This window comes from Ictalurus punctatus, chromosome 7 (genome assembly GCF_001660625.3).
Source record: "Ictalurus punctatus breed USDA103 chromosome 7, Coco_2.0, whole genome shotgun sequence".
In the NCBI taxonomy this organism is placed as follows: domain Eukaryota; kingdom Metazoa; phylum Chordata; class Actinopteri; order Siluriformes; family Ictaluridae; genus Ictalurus; species Ictalurus punctatus.
Genome location: NC_030422.2, coordinates 7,299,602 through 7,322,821, shown reverse-complemented (window position 1 = coordinate 7,322,821; position 23,220 = coordinate 7,299,602). Strand labels below are relative to the sequence as shown.

The window sequence follows — 23,220 nt, the reverse complement described above, 5'->3', positions numbered from 1 at the left end:
ATATCTGATATCTTTTTATGAGATATTTCCTGGTGTATTCTTTTAAAAAGTATGTTTTATTATTGCCGTATATAACGCTATACCGGTATAGATATGCCAAAGTAGCAAAAACCCAAAAATTATTTCCAAAAATTACCGACTGTGCAATATATTCTGACTTTCTTGTTATTGTGCTTTAAGTAAGAGCAGACCTCTTCTCTTAAATCGTCTCAGAAAGACTCGTACGTTTGTGTCGGTACGATGCGGTGTGGAATTTTTGGCACAGTGCCCCTTTCTAATTTTATTTTTTGTTCACAGCAAAAGCGCAAACTGCGACTCTACATCTCCAACACCTTCAACCCAGCCAAGCCTGACGCAGAAGACTCGGACGGCAGCATTGCGTCCTGGGAGCTACGGGTGGAGGGAAAGTTACTTGACGACGTGAGTCAGTGGATTCGTGAAGCACGTATACATTCACACGTTCTCACTTCAGCTCTCCGTTAGCAGGTATGGTACGGATGTTTACGAACATCAGCAAATCACATGAGAGCGTAAAATAGTGATGTGCCCATAGGGATTCTCATTCCAGTCCTCAGAGGCATCACAGTTTCGTCTTCAAACACAGTTGAGCTGGGAAACGGTAGCGGTAGAATGCTGATCGGCTGTGTCGCGTCCGGTCGGAAGTGAAACGTTCGCTGGTGGTTCCTGAGAACTGCATTGATAGGCTCTGCTTTTATAAAGCTTATCGATTGGAACAGATTCCTCCCTTAGTCTCCAAGTAACTTGACATTGTAGATTTACACCGGTTACCCACATGCTTCAGACCTCAGACTGACAGATCCAGATCTCTCTAAGTGTTCCAAGTTGACCACGAGACATAAATATAGCAAGTTTTACAGAACGCTCATTAATGCATTAACAGTAAAGTGTCTGTGATTCAGAGTAATGCCATCAGCACCATTAAGTCCAGCTGTTGAGAGCTCCGTTTACTGTATATACTGGAAAGAGGGTGTGGTGGTTTCAAGCAGATGGCAATTATTTTCTCAGCTGTTCTGAGTCCTTTGTTTACAGCACACATCATAAAGGTTAACCAGTTAGATATGATTCTGACGTAAGACGGATAACGCTGCGTACACTCGATTCTGCCATTAATGCGACATTTGACTCGAATTGAGTAGCAGAAGGTAATGCCTGAATCGTGGAAAGAAAAATACCAGGCCACTTACGATGCACATAATGAAAACTAATTGATTTAGGATTCAATTATTGATTAGGGCATGTGCCTGATGTTGATCCGTACAGCTTTTGCATCAAAGCCAGGATCTAAATCTGGGCAATCTCACCCTCCACACGTTGTTTGTTTGATAATCTGCCTGTTTACACGATACTATTAAAGACCGTTGCCATGGGACAACATGAGCTTTGATGGCTGACCTAAGGGTGCATGTACAAGCAATCTGAAGAACCTGGCAGATTGAACAAATCCCTAATATGGAAAGAATGTAGCTCTGTTTCATTATAGAGTTCATATAAATTGTGGATGGGGCGGGGGGGGGGCGGGGGGGGGGGGGGGGGGGGGGGGGGGCACAGTAGCATGTTTGCCTCACACATCCAGGGTTGGGGGTCTGAATCCCGCCCCTGCCCTGTATGTGTGGCGTTTGCTTGTTCTCCCCTTGCTTTGGGGGTTTCCTCCAGGTACTCCGGTTTCCGCCCCCAGTCCAAAGATATAGGTTCTAATTTGATTGGCATTTCCAATAGTGTGTGCAATTGTGCCCTGCAATGGGTTGGTACTCTGTCCAGGATGCCCCACGTCTTGTACCTTGTGCACCAAGTTCCCGGGGATAGGCTCCAGGATCAGCATGAACCCGTGTAGGATAAACGTAACAGGGATGGATGGATGGACGGTGCAGTTGAGACACTGACATAAAAGACTCTTTAGAGGTAAAGGATCAGATTTTGGGCAGTTAATCTAAAATCCCGACTGACATCCAAAATTTCCCGCAACCGGACAGAGATGAGGTATCGACTGCGTAGTGTGTAAGACCAAATAATGTCATGTGTCACGAAGCTGTATTAGATGCAGAAGGGAGCACACAATAAGCCCTTCGACTCAACGAGCAGCCTTGAAGAGAGGACCTAGAATGTAGAAGGATAGATTACGCCATAGCATTTATGAGATATCGGAGTACAACATCTTAGTCGCATGAATAACCTCATTGCTTTTATGGCAAATCACCAAAATGGCAATTCTGTAGAATCAAGACAAGGTAGTGCTATTGGAACTTTAGTATCCGCTCAAAAGACTATTGTGGTGATAATTGGTACATTTGACCAAGTCTGTATGTTGTCTAGTTGGAAAATGAATCATGTTTTGGGTTCTCCCCGGAGGTTTTGGGACGAATTAGGAGTCCACAATTCCTAAAAGATCCTAGCTCTATAAGACACAGTATGCAACATATGGAGACGATAAGCTGATAAACTGATGCATTCATATCATCATTATTTTATTCAATCATAGACCTTTTATGAAATAATCCAGTGCTTATACTAGGAAATTCACGAGGAAGAAATCATTTCTGAGATCGTTTAGACCAATTGCTGTGTAGCTTATATTAACTCCAGGTTCATGTACGTTGTTCTTTTGTGTAGTCTTTCCAGTGCTAAGCACAGAGCTGTTCAGACTAGCATGCTAGTCCATATGCCAATGTCAACATGAGCGCTGGAGGAACCGAAAGAGCCGAGAACTGCAGCCCGTGTGCTTTTTGTCTGGGTGACCTCATAGCCTTTAAATGGCAGCTATGTGTGTTTTTAGTATGGTGAGGTTAAAATTATTTGGGTCGGCTCCAAGTTTCCGCCACTGCAATATGCTCCACTTACCAATGAGGTCATTCTACTTCTCCTGTGTAAACATTAACAGTTGGATCCATCTCACTTTCTTTCTGCTTTTTTAAAAAACAACCTCATTTTCGTGAGTTTTATGTCTCCGTATCGTACACTGAAGACAGAATAGCGCATGATATCGCTTCACTGTGGAAAGGACAACACAAGCATACTCTGAGAATTCATTCTGCCCTTTCAGCCGTAAACAACTACATTGTTTAGTCTCAGAAAACGGTTTCCATTTTGGCCAGCGATTCGCTCCAGCGGTTGCTTGTTTTGCTTGGATACTGAGGTGGGTGATGGGTTTACCAAAAAAAGGAGTAGCCAAAAGCCTGAATGTCTAGCCAAGTGTTTAAGCAAAATTGTGCTCCGTAACCACACAAATGGAAACCGTAGTCAACGATGACAGTTTTATACGGTAGCCCTGCTCTTTGGTTTGAATAGCATGATATAATTGTTGCAAAATAAATATAAATAAAAAAAAGTGCACCACTCTGAAGTTTTATACTGGAAAAGATTGAATATGCATTTCCAATTAGACATGCAAGCACAATTCTAATTAGAACACGCACGTTCTCGGTTCTTTCCAGCCAGGAAAAGTGAAAAGGAAGTTTTCATCCTTCTTTAAGAGCCTGGTGATTGAGCTGGACAAAGATCTGTATGGACCAGACAACCATCTAGTAGAGGTGAGCTTTCAGTCTACTCTAATCTCAAAGGATCCTGATTTTTCTCTAGAAGCTAATATTAGTGTTACATACACTCATGTTATAGCTAGTAAGCACACGGTTCATGGTTAGTCAAAACAGTTGCCTTCAACTTCAGCAGCTTCAACTGCACTGACACATTTAATTCCAGATGTGCAGCTCACCACAGACAGCTATTAGTCCTGAATCTCACCTCTGTCTTGTAAGACTCCTTAGTTGTGGGAAAGACTTCAGAATTGTTACAGGCATTGCGGTTTGGAACGAGGTTGAGTTCGTATGAAAATACGACTGAACATTCATAATGTTTGCTGGCCCCCTGGTGTCCAAATCGGTTGCCTGGAAAACTGCAGTTTTCCTTTCACTTCCTGTCAGGTTTTGCTAGCTGTGGAAGTTTTCATCACGAGTTGTGAATACACGTGACGATCCAAAGACGTGCGGTCATGGAATAGTCATAGAATTGGAGCACGGGATTTGTTTAATATATAGAACTCATCGTTCTCGGTGTATGAAATCTAATTGGATTGTGGCCATTACAACAGTCGCTAGCTAACCTAATAGCTCAGACTGGGGATTGTTAGCAGGTTAGCATTAACGGCAACCCCACGTTTGGTTGTGAAGCCTATACATGTGCACACGTTTCCATTTAGCTTGCCTAAACTATCTTCATCGTGCCGTGTTTTACCTCGCAATGAATGTGCGCTCATGTACACGGCGTGGTAATAGCGCCATTTCTGGACGTCGTCTAGCCCAAGACTGGAGCTCAGCTCATGCTTGCAAGATGCACTATATGGCCAAACGCTTATGACGCACCTTTGCTGTTCTAATAACCTCCACTCGTCAGATTTTGACGTGTAGTTATGGGGATATTGGGGATACGGGGTCAATCCGCCATTAGAGAAGTCAGGCACTGATGTTGGGTGAGAAGGCCTAGGGCTTCCAATTCAGCTCATAGGTGTTCACTGGGGTAGAGGTCAAGGCTTGGTGCCGGCCACTCGAGTTATACCATTCCAGCTTTGGCAGAGCATGTCTAATGGGGCTCGCTTTGTGCACAGGGGCATTGTCAGGCTGGAACAGGTTTGGGCCTCTTAGTTGCTACAGCATACAAAGACATTCTATACACTTGTGTGCTTCCGACTCTGTGGCAGTTTGAGGAAGAACCACAAATCTGAGTCCACATACATGTAGTGTAGGTGGCGTAGCCCACTTATCTTCCGGCAAAATAGGATCATATTTACACATTGAATTTGGGGATAATTGTCTGTTTTTCAGGCGTGTCGATATTTTTGGGACATGCCGTAAATTTAAATAAACAGCCGATGGAATGAAATGGAAAACGGTCTTTTGCTTATAGCTGCATTATCGTGAAGCGTTTGACTCGAGCCGACCTTACACAGACATCTAGTCCATAACGACATCATATCAAGTGTTGCTGGCTTAAAGTGATTCTTATACATTTGTAGTGTTTTATAGCAGGCTACAGATTGTAGTTAGTAAGGTGCATGTGGTGCATGCTTAGTGAGTGTAGCTGCCTGAAAAACCTCAAGGAGCTTCAAGTGTTTTTCTTTTCAGCTGCTGAGCAGCGGAGCTCAGGTAAGTTTCAGCCTTGCACACAGTCCAAAACAGTGTGTCTTTAAAACCATAATTACTTTTCATTTAGTTCATTCAAGTGCTCACTGAACAGTTCCTCTAGAATGGATTAGAGTACATCACACATGGGTTATAGCTTACATAAGTACAGTAGATCAGGGACAAGTAAACTGTTCTGTAATGTAGAGTATGCACCGTATGATATTTTCTTTTTTAATAATAAATACCTGACGTCATGTCATTTTTCAAAATGATTTCCTGACAGTAAGGCTTATGTATTTTCGTTGTTTTTTTTTTTTTTGTGCCTGTGCTTATATTTATGCATAAATGAATGTGTGTGTGTGTATATATACACACCCGTTTTGAGTGTTAAAACCACTTTATTTGTGTCCTAGTGGCATCGCACTCCCACCACTCAGGAGACCGATGGCTTCCAGGTGAAAAGGCCAGGCGATGTCAATGTACGCTGCACTCTGCTGTTAATGCTGGATTATCAGGTGAATCTGATTTAACTCGACGGTCACATGGTTTGCATTGAATTTCGCTTTAAATTCACATATTGGCACGTTCTATGACTTTGCCTCCGTCGTATTCATGGCCGTATAGGAAATCAGTGAGAGCACGCACCGCGGCGTATAGTTAGATATACAGTTGTATGTTTATTTCTACTGAAAGGGTTCTCTCGTTTGCAGCCGCCTCAGTTCAAGTTGGATCCGCGGCTTGCTCGGCTGTTGGGTATCCACACTCAGACACGCTCGTGCATCATCCAGGCTCTGTGGCAGTACATCAAAACCAACAAGCTGCAGGACTCCCATGACAAGGAGTACATCAACTGTGATAAATACTTTCAGCAGGTGAAGCTTGTGACTAAAGGAACTGAATTTCCCTCTTAGCCCTAAGTTAACTTTATTAGTTAAGTTAGTTGCCAGATTGTTCACGTGTCTGTATAAATCAAGGATAAATAAATGAAATGGATTACATTTTTTATCGATTGAGCAGGTGAAGCGAAAGCTCATCTCACGTGCGACTCCGTTCCATTGTAATGTGCTTTTGCAGATTTTTGACTGCCCTCGTCTGAAGTTCTCCGAGATCCCTCAGCGCCTGACTAACCTGCTGCTTCCCCCTGACCCCATTGTCATAAACCACATCATCAGGTCAGTCTGTCTGTCTATCATTGTTTGCATTTAGACCACTGTTGTCTGGGGTCAGCCTTAATACACTATATGGCCAAACGTTTGCATTCCCAAAACCGTTGCCACAAAGTTGGAAGCACGCACTTGTCTAGAAAGTCTTTATATGCTGTAGCATTACAATTTCCCTTCAGGTTTGCCCAAAGCTGCTCCACTATGATAGTGTCCCTGTGCACGAGGTGAGCTCCATGAAGACGTGGTTCGCCTCTTTTTGGAGTGTAAGAACTCCTGAGTGGCGGGAACCGAGCCTTGACCTCAACCCCACTGGACACATTTGCGATGAACTGGAACACCAAATTGTGTGCCAGACCTCCTCACCCAACATCAGTGCCTGACCACACCCGTGGTTGAATGAGCAATTCCCCACAGCCACGCGCCAAAATCTAGTGGAAAGCCTTCCCAGAAATCTGGAAGATGTTCAACAAGCACATATGGTGATGTGATGGTCAGGTGTCCACATACTTTTGGCCATATAGTGTACATTATAACGCTGTGCATTGCAGTGCCTGTGAAAGTCATAGTTACGCCATGGGTTAAAGGCATCGTTGTCTTGGTGTGTACAGTGTGGACCCAAACGATCAGAAGAAAACAGCCTGCTACGATATAGACGTCGAAGTGGAGGATCCACTCAAAGCCCAAATGAGCAACTTCCTGCTCTCGACAGCCAATCAGCAGGAGATTGCCTCTCTTGACAACAAAGTAACCAACACGATAAACACTAATAGATCTTAGGGGGGTTTCTCAAAACTCTTTGCATCGATGTGTTGGTCCTAACCTCTGGAGGTCTGATCTTAACCTGTTCCAGATCCATGAGACTATCGAGTCCATCAACCAGCTGAAGATTCAGAGAGACTTCATGCTCAGTTTCTCCCGCGATCCCAAAGGTTACATCCAGGACTGGCTGAAATCCCAGAGCAGAGATCTCAAAGTAAGTTCTTCCAACCTGTACAAACTCAAACAGTGGCTCGCTAGAATTTTCAAATCTGATTAGTCTGAAGGTGTTGATTTTTCAATTTTTTAATACTGTCGAAATACTGGCGTAATTATTATATTATGCCGCTAAGTGCATTGTTAATGTACAGTAGTAGTAAGTCATGCTCGCTGAACTTGTTATGAAACATTGAAGACATTTCCCGACACCTAACTTCATCGGTGCTACAAAGAAGAGCCATAGTGATGCCTTCAGAAAAGGCGCGACCTGTCTTAAATATCACAACACAAATCCACTCGTCTAGCGGATTTAGTACTAGCGGACATATTCTGGATGGCTGTGAACCTTCACGCATATTGTATTACGTTCTGATTGGTCACAGCTGATGACGGACGTCGTCGGGAATCCCGAGGAGGAGAGGCGGGCGGAGTTTTACTACCAGCCCTGGTCTCAGGAGGCGGTCAGTCGCTACTTCTACTGCAAGGTAATAGAACTAGACTTTTTACAGGACCAGGCTTTCGAATCCACACTGCAACTTCCCCACCTCCAACCAGTAAAAACCAATGAAAACACCCTCTCGACTTGAAATTCCTACTCGTCGACTGCAGGTACACATTACAACTACCGGTTCCTTCTCGGTTCATGGAGTGACGTCAAATCAACATGGCTGCACACGGCGTCCGAGCTAAACAAAGTAGTACTTCTTACCCTTTAAACGAGTTGCTTGTTTATGATACAGACACGTTCTCGCTTGTTAAATCGAAAACATTACCGTTTGCTGTTTTGAGAAGGAAAATATACATCACTCGCCACAGCTAGCTCGCTAATCCGTTGCTAACAAAAGTTGAACACGGAGGCGTCCGTGGTGTTTTTTTTTTTTGTTTTTTTTTTCGTCCCCGCCCCCCACTCTACAAGCTTCAAACAAGTCGTACCCAAACTTATCCCAAGAGGGATAGAGCTAAGGAACTTATCAGCTTGATTATTTTACTGTATGTATCCAGATAAAATATATATTTATATATATAGTTAAAATATCCTTGATGATTCATCCTCTGTGTAATTCGAGCCATGCGACCCCCTCCTAAGCAAATGCAAATCAGTTTTGGAGGCTTATTTTTGTTTCTTCCTTCCTCAGACAAAGCTGAATTTCTCTTTCTCGTTTCCTTCTGGCAGATTCAACAGAGAAGGCAAGAGCTGGAACAAGCCCTGGCTCTGAGGAATACCTAGACCAAACCCAGACACCAGCTCACACTCTGACAACACTTCCACAGTCTGAGCCACACGAATGTCCTCATTATCGCCACATTGGTTTCTACAGTGAGTGTGTGAGTGTGTGTGTGAGTGTGTGTCTTCATGTTTCAGTTGTCACTGTGACCCAGGACCCAATTCCACACAGCCATTCCCGAGGACCGCTTCTGTTTCTGTCTCAGCCAATCACGGTGCTCTGCCTCACGTATTTCACATCAAGACATCGAGTCACGGACCTACTTCCCGTATCCTCGATCCATAATGCTGATCTTTAAAACGTGACACTTAAAAAAAAAAAAAAAAAAGAAAAAAAAAAGAAAAAGTGTCGTGTAGCGCAGACACGGACCCAGTTGCAAACGTCGTCGTTTAGGCCGACAGAATTCCTTTTAATACACGTTTTAACGCTTTCAGTAGTTTCTCAGTATTATTGCTTCGATCACGTTTGTGAGGTCATATTTCGTAGTTTCCGTCTCTCTGTAAAGAGCTCTTCCGTAAGCTGCTGCTTAATAAGAGTGTAATTCTTGTTCATGTACAAATCCTTGAACTACCTACGTTAGGATTGTGTACCTTCCTTCGCTTTGAGTTGTAGCCAATTGTGATCATTTTCTACGTGGTGTGCGTCAGGTTAAAGAGGTATGACGTGGATGTGTCACGACGGGGATGAACGAATCGAGACTTCATATATGTAAAAGCTCCAGAAGGCGAATGGAATAAGCTACAACGTGGTAGCTGTTACATCATGAAATAATGTAATACTATAAGGCAAGCTAGTTAGCTACTGGACATTTGTCCATCCCTGAACTCCCATTTGTAGCTACAAGTTCCCAGATTCAGGACTCTGTATTCACTGTGAAGTATTATTCTATTGGAAAGGAAGGGTTTTATCTCATACACAGTACCGACTTCACAGTATTTGGAGTTTCACACCATACTTCACCTTAGTTAGCCTACGTGCTAATCACTGCATTATTAACATGCAGCGTTTCTTGGTAAGTTCATACATAGAGTAAGTCCGATGTAGGTAGCAACAAGTTGTACATATGTAAGAATGACTCCGTACTAAACACTAAAGCCACAATCTAAAGTGGAGTCTTTTTTTTTGCTTGATCGGTATTTATGAAGTGTAACACGTGACCCGCATACATTTCTGAACAGTTCAGACCTACGACCAATAAGATCTTTGTGCTCGGAGGATTAGGATGTGCTCACTCGGGTCGACTGTAATCTAAAACGTCTTGGCAGGGTACTCGCTCGTCCAAGGTTTTCCAAACTAAACAGAAGGAGGAAGAGAGCGAGAGAGACGTAACGCGTAGCCGGTTAGCTTTTCTACAGCGTTTTCCTCAAAAGTAGTAAAAGTAGCCTCGTTTGAACGTTCGAGAGCTTCCCAGCTATATTCGTTGTTTGACGTTTACAGCAGTGTTGGCACAGTAAAACAAAACAAGCTGAGACTTTATTCAATCGTAACCCTAAAAACAGACCCGCGCACGGTTTCTACACAAATAGACGATCGCGACTTCCGACTCCAAACAGTGTGGAACATGTCACATATGATTAAGATCATATAAGTAGAAGGTCTCGGAAACAAACCCGTGCGGTTTTTCTTCCCATCCCCCAAGTATAATGATCTAAGCTGCCGGTCAGCAGTCGACGTGTCCGAATCTGCTTCCTCCAGCCGAGTATTTGCATCTGACTGATGTTCGTTAAACGACAGTTCCTACTCGAAGGATTTGCAGTGTTTTAAAACACTTTCTTTTGCAAGGTCGTTAACCCACAATGAAGGTTATGTGTAAAGAATGAAGTCCAGTATGAAGCGTCGTCAATTCTTCCAAAATAAAATAATTTAAAAAAAAAAATAAAAAAAAAGTCAGCTGACACTTTTGCTTATATGCTTTATTAAATAGACCACAGGTCAGGATTGTATACAGACTGACACATGATTTTGTTGATATCTGTGAGATAATCTCAATGGGTCCAAAGCCCGTGTTTACTCTACATGCAAGTGTGAACAGTACTCGTACTCTGATCTACTCGTATTCTGTCTGTCTGATGGCTTTCCTGTTGGATTTTGTACCAGCGGTCTCAACAGCTTAGGTTTAAAGTATTTATTATGTCATTTCATGATGAAGGGCACTGACTGAATGAACGCTGTAGAAACTGGTAAATATTATGTTTAGTTTGTAGTTCAAAAAAAGAAAAGGAAAAAAAAAAAAAAAAAAAACACGCCTCGGTCGAGTACCACAACGTTTGAAACTTTTGCACTAAGTCGTTAATCACGAGTCGGTCGATTTGAAATATTGTTCACTTGAACCGAGGGAATGAAATGAAGGAAAAGAAAAGCCGACCTGTGCTCGTTTTTTTTTGTTAGTTGATATGTTGTGTACTGTATCACTGGTGTAACGTTGTCCTCGCCTCCCCACTGGCTGTGTGTGTTGGTTCTCAGCCCAGTTCGAGGGTAACAACCGGGTTGTTATAAATGCCTGAGCGCTTCACATCAAACGTCTTCTCGTGGAAGGAGAGTTCACGCTTTCTGCGCAGCCTCAGTCAAAATGATCTCCGAGGGTCCACTTTTCTTAAAGCCTACGCATGCTGCATGGACAGATTTTTATACTTTCATACACGGACGTTTCACACTCTTCACACTGATGGAGGAAACCGGAAGAACAACGCCGACTCGCAGAGAACTGTGGGTCAAAGCTCGAGGGGGGGAAAAAAAAAAAAAAAAGGACAAAAGATGACCCGTTCTGGTCAGCTACTGTTTTATTTTTTAAAAGTCTTCTGTATTGCTGTCGTCTTGTCTTTATAAAAGACCTAGTGATTTTAGTATGGGGGGGATAGAAGCACACAACAGATTTCTACCAAGATGCGTCCAGGTTCTGTGCCGTTCATCGAGACTATAGCACCCCCTACTGGAGCTCCTGAACACAGCATCTACCGTATCACAGATCACGCTAGATGTTTCCGCTTCAGCACCAGTGTGGACTCTTAAATGCTCTGTATTTTCCGTTCTTCTGCTGATTTCTTCCTCAGCCCACTAGCTGTCACACGGTGGAGTGATGGAGCCACCATAAAAATCCAACAAAACATCTGTCACTAATGTTGTGGTGGTTTTTTTTTTTATAATCAATTGTTATACACAAATGCAACATGTTAATCTGATACTTATTCACCACAGCGATGACGCCGCCATGATGGTCGGTGTCGTACCGCTAGGTTAAGATCCACCAAACTATGTGAAGACCCATGTAACGTTGACTAAGAAATATAATTAGTCGAAATTGCATTATGAGTTGTTGTTGTTTTTGTTTTTTTTTTAAATTACTGATTAAATCTTTTACGAGACTTCCATCGGGTCACGCCTGCATGCACGTCTGTGTCACAGGTCAACTTCCACCAGCTCTTGATGCCAACTGTGGCCTGTATTTTAAGTCTGATGTCAACACGGAACAATTTGTATGCAACGGATGTACGTGACGGATCAGCCGAGTGGTTTTCTAGTCAGTGTTAATGAACTTTCTGTACACATGCAGTAGGGTGTGTTTTTTTTTTGATGCTACACTATGATTAGGTTTCTCACTCGTACTGTTCTATATTTTCGTTGTTCACTTTCAACAGAGAGAACGTAGAATGAGAATCACAAGTGTGGATGTAAATAATAATAATAATAATAATAATAATAAAAAAAAAAAGCGCTTGCCAAAGTTTGTAAAAGAAACCGGCTCCTGACGCTGTTGTGATTTTTATATGTGTGTGTGTAGTGACTTGAGAACTCGTTCTAAAACCAGATTCATTACTGAAAGGACAATAGCACAATGTGAAACATTTCCAGACTTTCTAGAACCTTCCAGTAATATAAATACAGGGGTCTTAAACCCACCAGTTACGTTTAGTTCCAAGCCACCAGTGTATAGGTGTCCTGCTCGGATGAAACACACACAACTTTGGTCATACAGTATTTATATTTTGGTGCTACGGTTAAAATGCATTCTGTCTGTTTTATCCATAGATTAAAAAGTGACTGATTCTGAATCCTACTTGTAATACGTTTTATATTTATCATCACATTTGATATCGTTGAGAATATAAAAGTATATTGATTCATTCTGCTGTATGTGCAAACCTGTTCTTCCTTTAGCCCTTATACACACACACACTGTATTCATGTTTCCTGCACTAAATATGCCTTGAGAAGTTTCCTCCCCTTTTTCGCCGTCTAAACACATCGTTAAACAAACCCTCGCGCCGAACTTACCGATGATAACTCCGACATACCGATCGAGAGGAAAGTAAGCCTACAATAGGTCTTTGTCATGCCTGGGTTTGCTCACACAGACCTGTCGTTGTGTTTCACCGCCTCGCAGCACCAAAGACAAACAGGTGGTGTCTTGTATACTGAGTGACCTGACTGTGCGTTTTTAAAAAAAAGAGCCTTTTCACTCCCTTCTTCCGAGGTGCATGATTTCACCGTCGTTTTATTACAGGAAATGACTTCGGTGAGAGAGCAGGCAGACTGGGAGAGCCCTGTAAACATCAGGCTCTCACCTCAACCCCTTCCTTCGGGTCTTTCTCACTCTCCCGCTATCCCCTGAAGCGTTTTCTCCCTCCGCGCATACGGTACGTGCGCCGAATTCCTGCCTCGGCTAGAGAACGTCCTGAAAGAGAAGATGGGAGTTGAGGTAACAGCACAGCATAACTTATTTATCCTCCTAAGCCTCCTTCAGTACAGAGTGTTCCTTTCTACTGTGGAGTGAATCTAAAGCCAATCCCCTGCCACAATTTCATATGGGACTCTGTATCAGGAAGAATGAATGTGGTCATGTGACTTGGCCTGCTAAGAATTAAGTCGCACTGGGACTTATGAAACACGCCATGAGTGGGAATATGAGTTTCTTTTTATATATATATATATATATATATATATTATGCTCAGTCTCGGGCATAACGAATAATCTTCACCTCCTTCCTCCAGCTTCAGTGCAAATCTAATAATATATGTAATATCTCTACAGCTACCAAGAGACGTACGGGATGTTATTGCTTTAAACTTGTTTTGGCTATACGAGCTATTTTTAAATCACTTCTTAAAACTGATCTTTCTTCTTCGGCTGTTAACCGATTGATCGATTTCCTTGTATTCCAGCGTTATTATATCGTGTCTACCGTACAGCACTTTGGTCAGCCTCGGGCTGGTTTGAAATGCGCTTTATAAATACTACTTTTAGTGGGCTTTTTGATCATTAAAAAAAAAAAAAAAATCAATAATAAATTCTTATTATTGCTTAGCATCAGATAATTACTGACCTTTTGACTAATCGCGAAGACGCTGAGAAAGAACGTGAGGTCCAGACTTACTGAATAAGATATCTTTAATCAGTGTCGTCGTTTAACGTGGATTTGCTGTACTGAAACGGTCTCACATTCTATATTCTCGGATATATACGTTCAACAAGTTCGTCGTGGAATTATTAAAGGTTGGTTTTCACAGTTTGCAGACTAATGTTCAGTAAGGCCAGATACAATGGCAGAGTGAGACTCGCGAGAGGCGGGTCTACCTCCCTTTCCAGCAACATGTCCTAGGTGCTGTTTGCCTGCTCTTGTTCAAACAGAGCCATAGCTAAGTGCGAGCGTGAGGCCAGCCCTTCTAAATTGCTCAGCACACAGCGATGGTAGATGTCTTCGCTGAACCGGGGGTTACAGGCTCGCCGTACGTATTTCTGGATCAGAGCCGGCTCCACGGCCCGGAAGACGTGTAAGCTGGAGTAGCGCACGAAAATCTCGTAAACGTCCATGCTCTCCAGAAGCTCGTCGTTGTCCATGACGTCATTGGCCATCTTGGTACGGGTCGCCATGTAGTCGGCGTTGTAAAAACAGGCCTCGTCGAACGCGTGCCGGTCGAAGCGGCCGTCTCGGAGCGCCTCGGAAGAATACGACGACGCCGCGGAAGGTTGCTGGTCGCGGTACACTAGAGCTGGGCTGTACTCTTGGAAATGAACAGGGAAGAAGACCTGCCAGTTACTGATGGCGTTCATACGGCAACGGTTCAGGAAGTCGCCGGTGACCTCGGTCCACACGCTGGCTAGGAAGAAAAGCGTGTCCACTGGATGCTTCTTGGAGATGATGTCCATCAGCTTGACCTGTGACGGAACCTCCGTTTTGACGCTGATCCACGGGATCTTCACGTCGCTGTAGCGCTTCTCCACCTCGCTGATCATAGATTTCACACTGGCAAACACGTCGGTCTGGCTGACCCTCTGTGCATCGAAGGGGTCATACACAAAAAGGAAGGTCAGTAGAGCATTGTCCCGCGTGTCCAAAGTGTTCATCACGTACGTGTCCAAAAAGTTTCCCACAAAGTCCTGATCCCGTGCAGTCACTGGAAGGATGACCTGCACTCTCGTTGCTTCAGTTACATAGGGCATTGGAATGATCTCTATGGAGCTGAGAGGCCTTAGCAAGCCCACGCGCTTGGCGATCACCTGACTGTGGCCTTTCTGCGTGAAGGCCTGTAGGGCCAGATCCAGTATATACTCCATACCACGTGTGGGGTCAAAGCGGCGGTAGCCGTTCAACAAACGCTGCTTCCGGAAACGCAGCTGTGGTTGATAGCGCTCGTTTAAGCGCTCCACAGCGGTCTCCAAAATGGAGTCGACGTCTGCACGGTCCGCTCCACGGAGCTCGCACTTCGGGGAGCTGTCGGCGCAGGAGTAGATGTGCTCTTCTGTGAAATACTCCCAGTTGATTACTTCGAATCGTGTCTTGGGACGGAAAGGCGGGTTGACCCCGATGGGCCAGGTGGCTCCTGCTTTGCCTTCTGGAGTGAGCTCACTCAGATTGTTGATTTGAACCTGTGCCAGAGTAGACAGAGCATTAATACAGATTCACCGAAAGCGAATGAACCCGACACGACGGCTTTTTTTTTTTTTTTTAAATACACCCAGTGGAACGGACTTCTAATAAATTCATGTTAATACTGGGGCTTTCTGCTCTGTAAGGATTACAATCCAACGGTTGTTTTAGGCAGCATGACTGGCTGCCCCCGGGAGACCGTTTCCCTCCGCAGCCAGGCTGGTAATGCAGCGGTGGAATTTTAGAGTGAATCGCCCAGTTCTCAAACAACCGTGGCTCTTTACACTAGCCATTAAGAAACCAACGAGAGAAGACAATCCAAAAGAGTAAACGACTTCACAAAGATGAGAATAAGCGAAACGGCAAATAAGGAGCCGTGAACATGGTTTAATACGAAGCCGCTTTCCAGCCTGATTTTCTTTATAGCTGGAACGGTCGCTTCCAGACCGATGGCAGAGTTGCCACTGGGCATGCTCAGACTGTTATCTGGGAAACGAACAAGACAAGAAGGCTACAACACCGCAGCAGAAGTCTGTCCGAAAAGACATCTCATGGCCCCGCCCATAGTCCCGCCCATTAATATGAACAGATCAAACATTATTTCTTATTGCCATTTGAACGATACTATATAACTGTATTCGTAAAATATAAGTAGGATTGTCATGTAGAGGACGTTTACAGGCGTTACAAATGCCTCTACATTGTTTTTCGAATCCTTCTGCGTTTTATAATTTACTTTTATCTTCACCTCATTTGGACGGTGCTTTTATCCAAAGCGACTTAGAGTAGCTGAGACCGAGCGGTCGAGAGGTTAATGGACCCATAGCGCTGGGATTTGAACTCACAACCTTCCACTCAGCAGCCCAAAGCTTTAACCCCTGAGCTACATGATTTCATTATCGTGCGTGTAATTGTAATGTACGTGCGACTGTATAAGGCTACGCACCTGTAGCTGCTGTATTTGGGTGTAGGTCCAGTCCAGTTCAATCTGGCTGTAGCGTTTATGTAAGCGATACATGAGCGCCGGCTCTGAGACTGGGTGCACGGTGAAGGCGTTCTTGAACTGCGTGCTGTCCTCGCGATCGGGGTCTGCGTTTTTCTGCAGCTCAAAGTAATAGTAGGTCATCTCCTGGAGTACAAGAAATACGATAGGGACGAGACGTTATTTCTTTGTGGTAGGACTTTAAAATCCAAAGTGTAAATGTTCTACCAACTACTAACACGCTCTTAACATATAGAAAGCGATGGGTGGACTTCAGCTCGAGTTTAAGGCTTTCTGGATTCCGATTGGTCGGAAGGGTTTGATGAATTTTCTAGAACAGAACAGCTCTGACGGTATTAAAAGAGATCTCTCTGACAAATCTAGAGCGATGTCTTCATGTTTAACACTGCTATTAAGACGTGAACATCACAACTGTGTGATTATGGGCATTCTTCCAGTTCAAATGACTCATCTCATAACAAAATATAGCATAAGTGTTCATACTCGGGGCGTGATTAGTCACCATGTCACAACAGTTACAGCATTCCGTGGAAGAATTACAAGGCAGATCTGTGACCTTATGAGGAATTTAGTTTCACCTGGTGCTTTTCCATGCAGCTCAGTCCCAGGTAGTCGATAATGCAGCGGCCCAGCCACTCGTCAGGCCTGACGCTGAGGATGTCGTTGCGGCAAGCGTCGAGGTGTGGCTGTAGCCGGGCCAGCAGGCTCCGTGACAACAGGTATCCGTACCCGCCGTGGCAGTAGCGAGCTCGCTCTTCGCCGCCGATAAACTCTTCTGCGCGGCCCATGTAGAGATCCTGTCCCGCACTCAAATGCCCCACTAGGTTCATGATGCGCTCTGCCTGTGTGTATGTGTCGTCCTGGGCCAGATAGAACCAGTCGTATTCGTTGCCGTGGTGCTGATGCAGGTGACGGATGGTTTCGTACATGAGCCAGACGGGTCGGTCGTCACCGTGAGCGACCACGGTCATGCCGTGGGGCAGCTTGGTGGCGCGGAGGCCGGTGAAGAAAAAGGTGCGGTGGAAGCGGTGGGCCACGGTACGGTTCACCGCCACGGCCAGCGTGTTAAGGGTGGCGCGCGAGGTCAGGATGCCCACCAGGAGGCGCTCACGAATGCCAAGTTCTGTGTGGATATAACGGGTCCTGCAGCGAACACAGACTGCTACCGTTAGAAGAATGAACAGACTAGTAAAAATGTTACACGTTAAATATTACATCATATTCTTTTTTTCTGTATGCTATCATGGAAATGTGGCAGTCGGTATACACGAAATGTAAGAGTATGCCGTTCAAGTGAGACCTGCAGACTCGTTTAAGACTGTATGAAGAATTATAAATTGAAGGTCTGATGCTGGAGACACTACGTACCTGGGAAAGGAATTCACACAGTGGCGTTACTTTTCTTCTCTCCGGAGCGGCCGCGCTCTACTGTAGACCTCGGTAATATTACACAGGATATTTCTCACACTAGGTTTAGGAAACACGTCTGTTGCGTCTAAGAGCCTGTATTTCTCCACTCTGTACTTCTGCAGTGAAGTATTTCTGATTGTGTACACCACTGCATTATTTAAAGCCATAGTCTGAGTGCTTAAAATAAAAAATAAATAAATAAGCCTTAAAAAGATTAGCCCCTATACACTATATGGGGAAAAAAAATACAGACTCTTTTATGAACTCTTTTAGTTCCTGCTCCAGTGTTTTTATTTTATTATTTTTTTGCGAATCAGGAATTTATTGCTGTTTGATCAAGTGTGACGTTATATTTTCTCAAGAACGACTGAAGTCAGGATGCTACTGAGGAGCCGAGGGTTAAGGGACCCGTGGTGCTGCTGAGATTTGATCTAACAAGCAAGCCATGGGTGTGCAGTCTTTTGCAGGAGCAGGATTTCATTCCAATCAAGCAGGAGCCACACCTGATTCCACCTATTTAATCAGCTGATCTTGGCTTTCGGTAGACTCGGGTGTGGAATGAAAACCTGCACCCACACCGGCCCTTTCCGGATAAGACTGGACATGCCTGTATTACATCAGAGGCAGTGCAAGACATCAAAACGGCATGTTCTCATGACTGCAGAAATACTAAAAATCATACTTCATACCATGCAATTAACCTCCTCGAGGTTCTGAGTTGCCTCGAGCTGAAATGTCGTAAAAGGTTGCACTGTTTGGGTCACTTTTATTATAGTAAATGACCATTACAGTGCCTGTGATGTGATGGAAAAGTATCTTTCCTGTCTCAATAACACCATAAACTTTCATTTGATGTTCTTATTCAAACTGCTATCTACAGGGTGTGTGTGTGTGTGTGTGTATGTATATATATATAATATACAGTGATATGGAAAAAATAAGTACACCCCATGGAAATTGTTTTTTTACATAATTGGACAAGCAAACATTTGATCCTCTTTGTAAACAGTGCCTATTAATTCACTTAATCACTACACTATATCAAATGACACATAAAATTGACATTTTGTATTGATTTTCCCAATTTAAACGAAGTCACGTGGAAAAAGTAAGTACACCCCATACATTTATCACCATCAAATCAATAAAATTAGAATCAGGTGTTCAAGATTGGATGCCAGTGATTAGATCCTGCTTAGGGAGCGCAGGTGGAACCGGTTTTATTTACACCCCTCTCATATCTAGTGTCTGGTGTTCCCTTTGCTATTGAGGTGTGTGGTGTCATCATGCCAAGATCTAAAGACTATAAGGCATTCAGGAAAAAAAAAAAAAAAGTTCGTGGATGCCTATTATTCTGGCAAGGGATTTAAAAAGTTCTCCAATTGACGCAGATTTCAAACGACGTGTGTGGTGGAGACCAAAGAAAGCTTTTCAGGAGAAGCACCTCATACCAACCGTGAAGCACGGTGGTGGAAATGTTATGGTTTGGGGTTGCTTCGCTGCCTCAGCGACTGGACAGCTTGCATTCATTGATTCAACTATGAATTCTGCATCCTATCAAAGAGCGCTTGAAGATAATCTGAGGCCGTCTATCCGAAAGTTGAATTTAGACCGAATGTGGACCTTTCAACGGGATAATGATCCTAAGCACACTAGCATATCCACCAAGGGATGGCTCAGAAAGCAGAAATGGAGTGTTATAATATGGCCTAGTCCAAGCCCGGATTTGAATCGCACTGAAATGTTGTGGGGGGATTTGAAACGGGCAGTACATGCAAGAAAAACCCTCAAACGTCTTGAAACGGAAAGAATATTGCATGGAAAAGTGGTCAAAAATCCCAGCAAGCCTGGTGGACAATTATGCAAAACGCCTACAAGAAGTTATTTCTGCTTACGGGGACAATACTAGTTTCTGAGGCCAAGCGTGTGCTTACTTTTCCAGAACAATATCACATCATCTGATATTTCTGATAAATATAAATGACTGAAAAAGCTTTATTAATAGGCACTGTTGCAAAGAGGATCAAATGTTTGCTCGTCCAAATATGTCAAAGAAGCCAACGATTTCCATGGCGTGTACTTGTTTTTTTCACATGACTGTATATATATATATATATATATATATATATATATATATATATATATATATATATATATACACGACATGGTGCTGACAAACACAGTCCCCTATGTATGGAGACTTTTGGGACACCCTATATGATCCAGGCATAGAGAGTTAAAAGTTAAATAGCTTGTCTAGAACTCCTGGCATTTGAACTCACAACCTTAACAAGCTCGAATGCTTAACTGCGGAATATCCGAGCAAAACCATTGAATGACTTATCACTTAGCTGTACTGACCTGAGCACTTTCTTATGTGGCTTGCTCGGGTCCTTGTTATAGGGTACAATGCGAGGTTGGAAATCCTCGTTCCTGTCCCCTCCTTCCACTCTCTCGGGTTCTCCGACACGGGCGCCCGGAAGTAGTCCAAGACGCAGCTGATCGCTGCAGACCTCGTCCGTGTCCCCCTGCGTCCAGGACACCATAAGCAGGCTGAGACTGCATCCCAATGACAAGCCCAGGATGAGAGGCAGGGCTGGCCGGAAGACGGCAAGGAAAGGGGACAGGCGCATGATTGAAAGTTCAGCTGTATGATGGATCGATGTCCTGCGAGTCCTCTGGAGTAGTCCGGATAGCAGGGACAGCTCTGACTCGAACAGTCCCTTAAGTTCTTCACGGTACCGAGAAACGCCTTGTGAATGAGGTAAGCTGGAAAACTAGGCTTGCTCTGAAAGGGACATCTTTTATTCCGAACTGAGGACAATTAATACGGTGAAACCCTCAGCAGGATGTCGACTACGACTTGACATGTCGTTGGGTCAGTGTGCATTTTCCACGCAGTACAGATCATTATATAGGAAACAAACTAAAACAGGATATTCTTAAGAGCTGGGTATATTCCTAAGGGTTAAAAAAAAAATCTCATTTTTAACATTTAACCACCCCCAAAAAACTGTCTGGATTCCTCAGTAACAATGTTGCTCTGTTCTTCCTGATTTTAAACCAGCCACAAATGAAGAAGTACCAAATTACACGTCGGAATCTCTCAGTTCAATAAGTCTCACCCACTCACTTAGTTATGAAACTGACAGAAATAAACACTATGTACACGAACGGTCGTTTCTGCTCTACATCAATAACGGTATTCCAGCTATCCACGCTTTGGTTTTTTGTTTGTTTGTTTGTTTTTAATACGATACTCAGTAGTCATGCCCAAACATCTTCTTTTAATGTCCGATTTAAAAATAATAATAATAATAATAATAATAATAATAATAATAATCACTTGGGTCCAGTCTTTTCCCCCCACAGCAGCAGCAGCTCTTCTTCACGCGTAAAAATACCGAGTTACCTTTAACTCATCACATCTTTGGTCAAAAACCTTGGACGGATAATTGTCTCGCTCTCTGTATCCGAGTCTTTATCTAAAAATATAAAACAAAATATAACATTCAATAAAAGTGGAGTGGCGTAAATACTCCAATCCAGAGACGCCGTCACACGACTTAAAGAGGAGGAGGAGGAGGGGGGAAAAAACCCCAGAAGCACGGTCGCAACGCGTACAGTAGTCCCCCAGAAACAAGACACGAACACAAAGGTTCCGCACTCAGCTGTACTATATGTAGTGTACACTATGTAGTGTGCATCTCGGGCAAGAAACCAAGAAGCCTGCGATTATTTTTTTAACGCTTTCACAGGTTGCTGTAGTTGTTGTTAAGTTATTATAGTTATATAAATAAATTCCTACAGCAACAAAATAACGCTGACAACGAACCACTTTCAAATTAATCCATCCTTCCATCCATACTGCTACATTACCCCCACCCAGAGGAAGTGCCTGATGCATTGGGAGACTGCAAACTCCACACACACAAGGTGGAGGCAGGATTCGAACCCCCAACCCCAGGGGTACAAGGTAAGCATGCTAACCCACTAACTCGGTGAGTTTGTGTGACCGTTTGTACAAAGTTTATGTGCATATTTACCCCATGTTCACGCAGGTTTCCTCAGGGTTCTCCGGTTTTCTCCCACCTTCCAAACATCCATGTAGGCAGACTGGCTATGCTAAAAAAAAAAATAAAAAAAAAATGCGATTGAGTGTGTGAATATTTGCGTGTAGGGTGCACTGCTATGAACTTTTGTTTCATCCAGGGTTTGTTCCAACCTCACACCTAGTTTTCCTGATATAGACTCCCACATCCCCACATCCTTGACCCAGAACTGCATTGTTTTTTAGTTTCTGCCCCTGTGATGCCATTGGTTGTTTCTCTTCCCGATGTGTCCAGGTGTTTTGTGCTGAGTCCTGGATTCATTTTTACATATTTATATACATTCTAGTCTTGATGCAAAGTCTTGTATATTTTATTGTGCATTTTGGAGTGGTGTTCATTGTTTCCTGTCTTCCTGACTTTTGTTTCTCAGGCGACTCTCGCTCATGTTTACGTTGATTTTGGATTATCCTAGTTTAAAATATCTATGATTTGACCTCTGCCTGGAATTATGATTTATATGATTTTGTTGGATTTCCCTAAATAAACATAACATTAACTTTACACATTTGCATCCTGCCTCCATATACTGCACACTACAAAGACGTGATTATTCCCAAATCCTATTTAGTAATAATAACGTATAATAGCACTGTTAAAATTCACCTAAGAGAAAAGACATGGCTAAGCACACTGAAACTTTTTAGATTCACTGGTTTCTATTTGGAGTTCACAGAAGTCCCATATCCCTAGAGAGACAAGTTATAAAACTATTATTAATATTACAATGTCCTACATATGATATCATTATTAACTCAAGAGCTCATACTCTCATTTATATAAATCCAAAGCAAATTCAGTCTCCCAAGAGAGAGTCAGTGTTAAGAGTCTAGACAGACTACAAACGCTATTATTAGTACTGGAATATCATATTCTAACTGAGCATTTAGTGGTCCACTGGCATGCAGAATAAATCTATTTAAAGTCTGTCTATTTCATAAAACTATGATGGAAAAACAATATAATCCTATGCCTTCATCAGATAATTTAATATTTCCCATATTTTGGAAAATGATTTGGTCTGTTGTGTTTTTGTAGTAAAAATTTCCCACACCCACTGAAATTCTGTTGACTAATTGTATTGTACACATTTTCCTATATAGAGAGAGGGTTTCTGTTTAAAAAAAAATAAAAAAAATCAACAATTAAAAAAGTGTGCTACAACACCACATAAGGCAGGCACACAAAAAGATAACAAAAAGAACAAAAGAAAAAGGGAGGAAGGACAGGTTAACTCAAGGGAGTGTAGTACAAAATTCCTAAGGCAATATTGAAGATATAGTAGTTTGATTATGCATTACATTACAGCTGTTGCCCTTTCACAGAATACCACTTA

At 43.1% G+C, this 23,220-nt stretch overlaps 2 protein-coding genes across 9 annotated transcripts in view; one reads left to right on the top strand and one right to left on the bottom strand.

Moving 5' to 3' along the window:
* smarcd3b (SWI/SNF related, matrix associated, actin dependent regulator of chromatin, subfamily d, member 3b) overlaps positions 1–10,382 on the top strand; it is a 47,252-nt gene extending 36,870 nt beyond the window's left edge. For 4 of the 6 annotated variants that reach the window (XM_017472960.3, XM_017472958.3, XM_017472962.3 and 1 more), the window contains 10 exons: positions 298–420; positions 3,450–3,545; positions 5,133–5,153; positions 5,546–5,647; positions 5,843–6,004; positions 6,207–6,304; positions 6,904–7,039; positions 7,146–7,268; positions 7,654–7,755; positions 8,445–10,382. In XM_017472960.3, the coding sequence (XP_017328449.1) occupies positions 298–420; positions 3,450–3,545; positions 5,133–5,153; positions 5,546–5,647; positions 5,843–6,004; positions 6,207–6,304; positions 6,904–7,039; positions 7,146–7,268; positions 7,654–7,755; positions 8,445–8,498 (1,017 nt within the window). In that variant the 3' untranslated portion in view covers positions 8,499–10,382. The remainder of the gene's footprint in view (positions 1–297; positions 421–3,449; positions 3,546–5,132; positions 5,154–5,545; positions 5,648–5,842; positions 6,005–6,206; positions 6,305–6,903; positions 7,040–7,145; positions 7,269–7,653; positions 7,756–8,444) is intronic. The other 2 variants (XM_017472959.3, XM_017472963.3) reach the window with 1 other exon arrangement.
* A 321-nt stretch (positions 10,383–10,703) lies between these two features.
* On the bottom strand, positions 10,704–21,374 carry chpf2 (chondroitin polymerizing factor 2). Of its 3 annotated transcripts, none has more exons than XR_008396653.1 (5): positions 20,137–21,374; positions 16,944–17,508; positions 16,309–16,491; positions 13,818–15,361; positions 10,704–13,168 (listed from the first exon to the last, which is right to left on the bottom strand). XR_008396653.1 is itself a non-coding variant. In XM_017472956.3 (4 exons), exons 1-4 carry the CDS (start codon positions 20,406–20,408, stop codon positions 14,090–14,092), a joined length of 2,292 nt encoding a protein of 763 aa, XP_017328445.1. In that variant the 5' UTR covers positions 20,409–21,374; the 3' UTR covers positions 10,704–14,089. The 3 variants fall into 3 exon arrangements, 1 of the variants encoding a protein (XP_017328445.1); XR_008396654.1 differs by having other exon boundaries at positions 13,869–15,361; XM_017472956.3 differs by having other exon boundaries at positions 10,704–15,361.
* Positions 21,375–23,220: the final 1,846 nt, after the last annotated feature.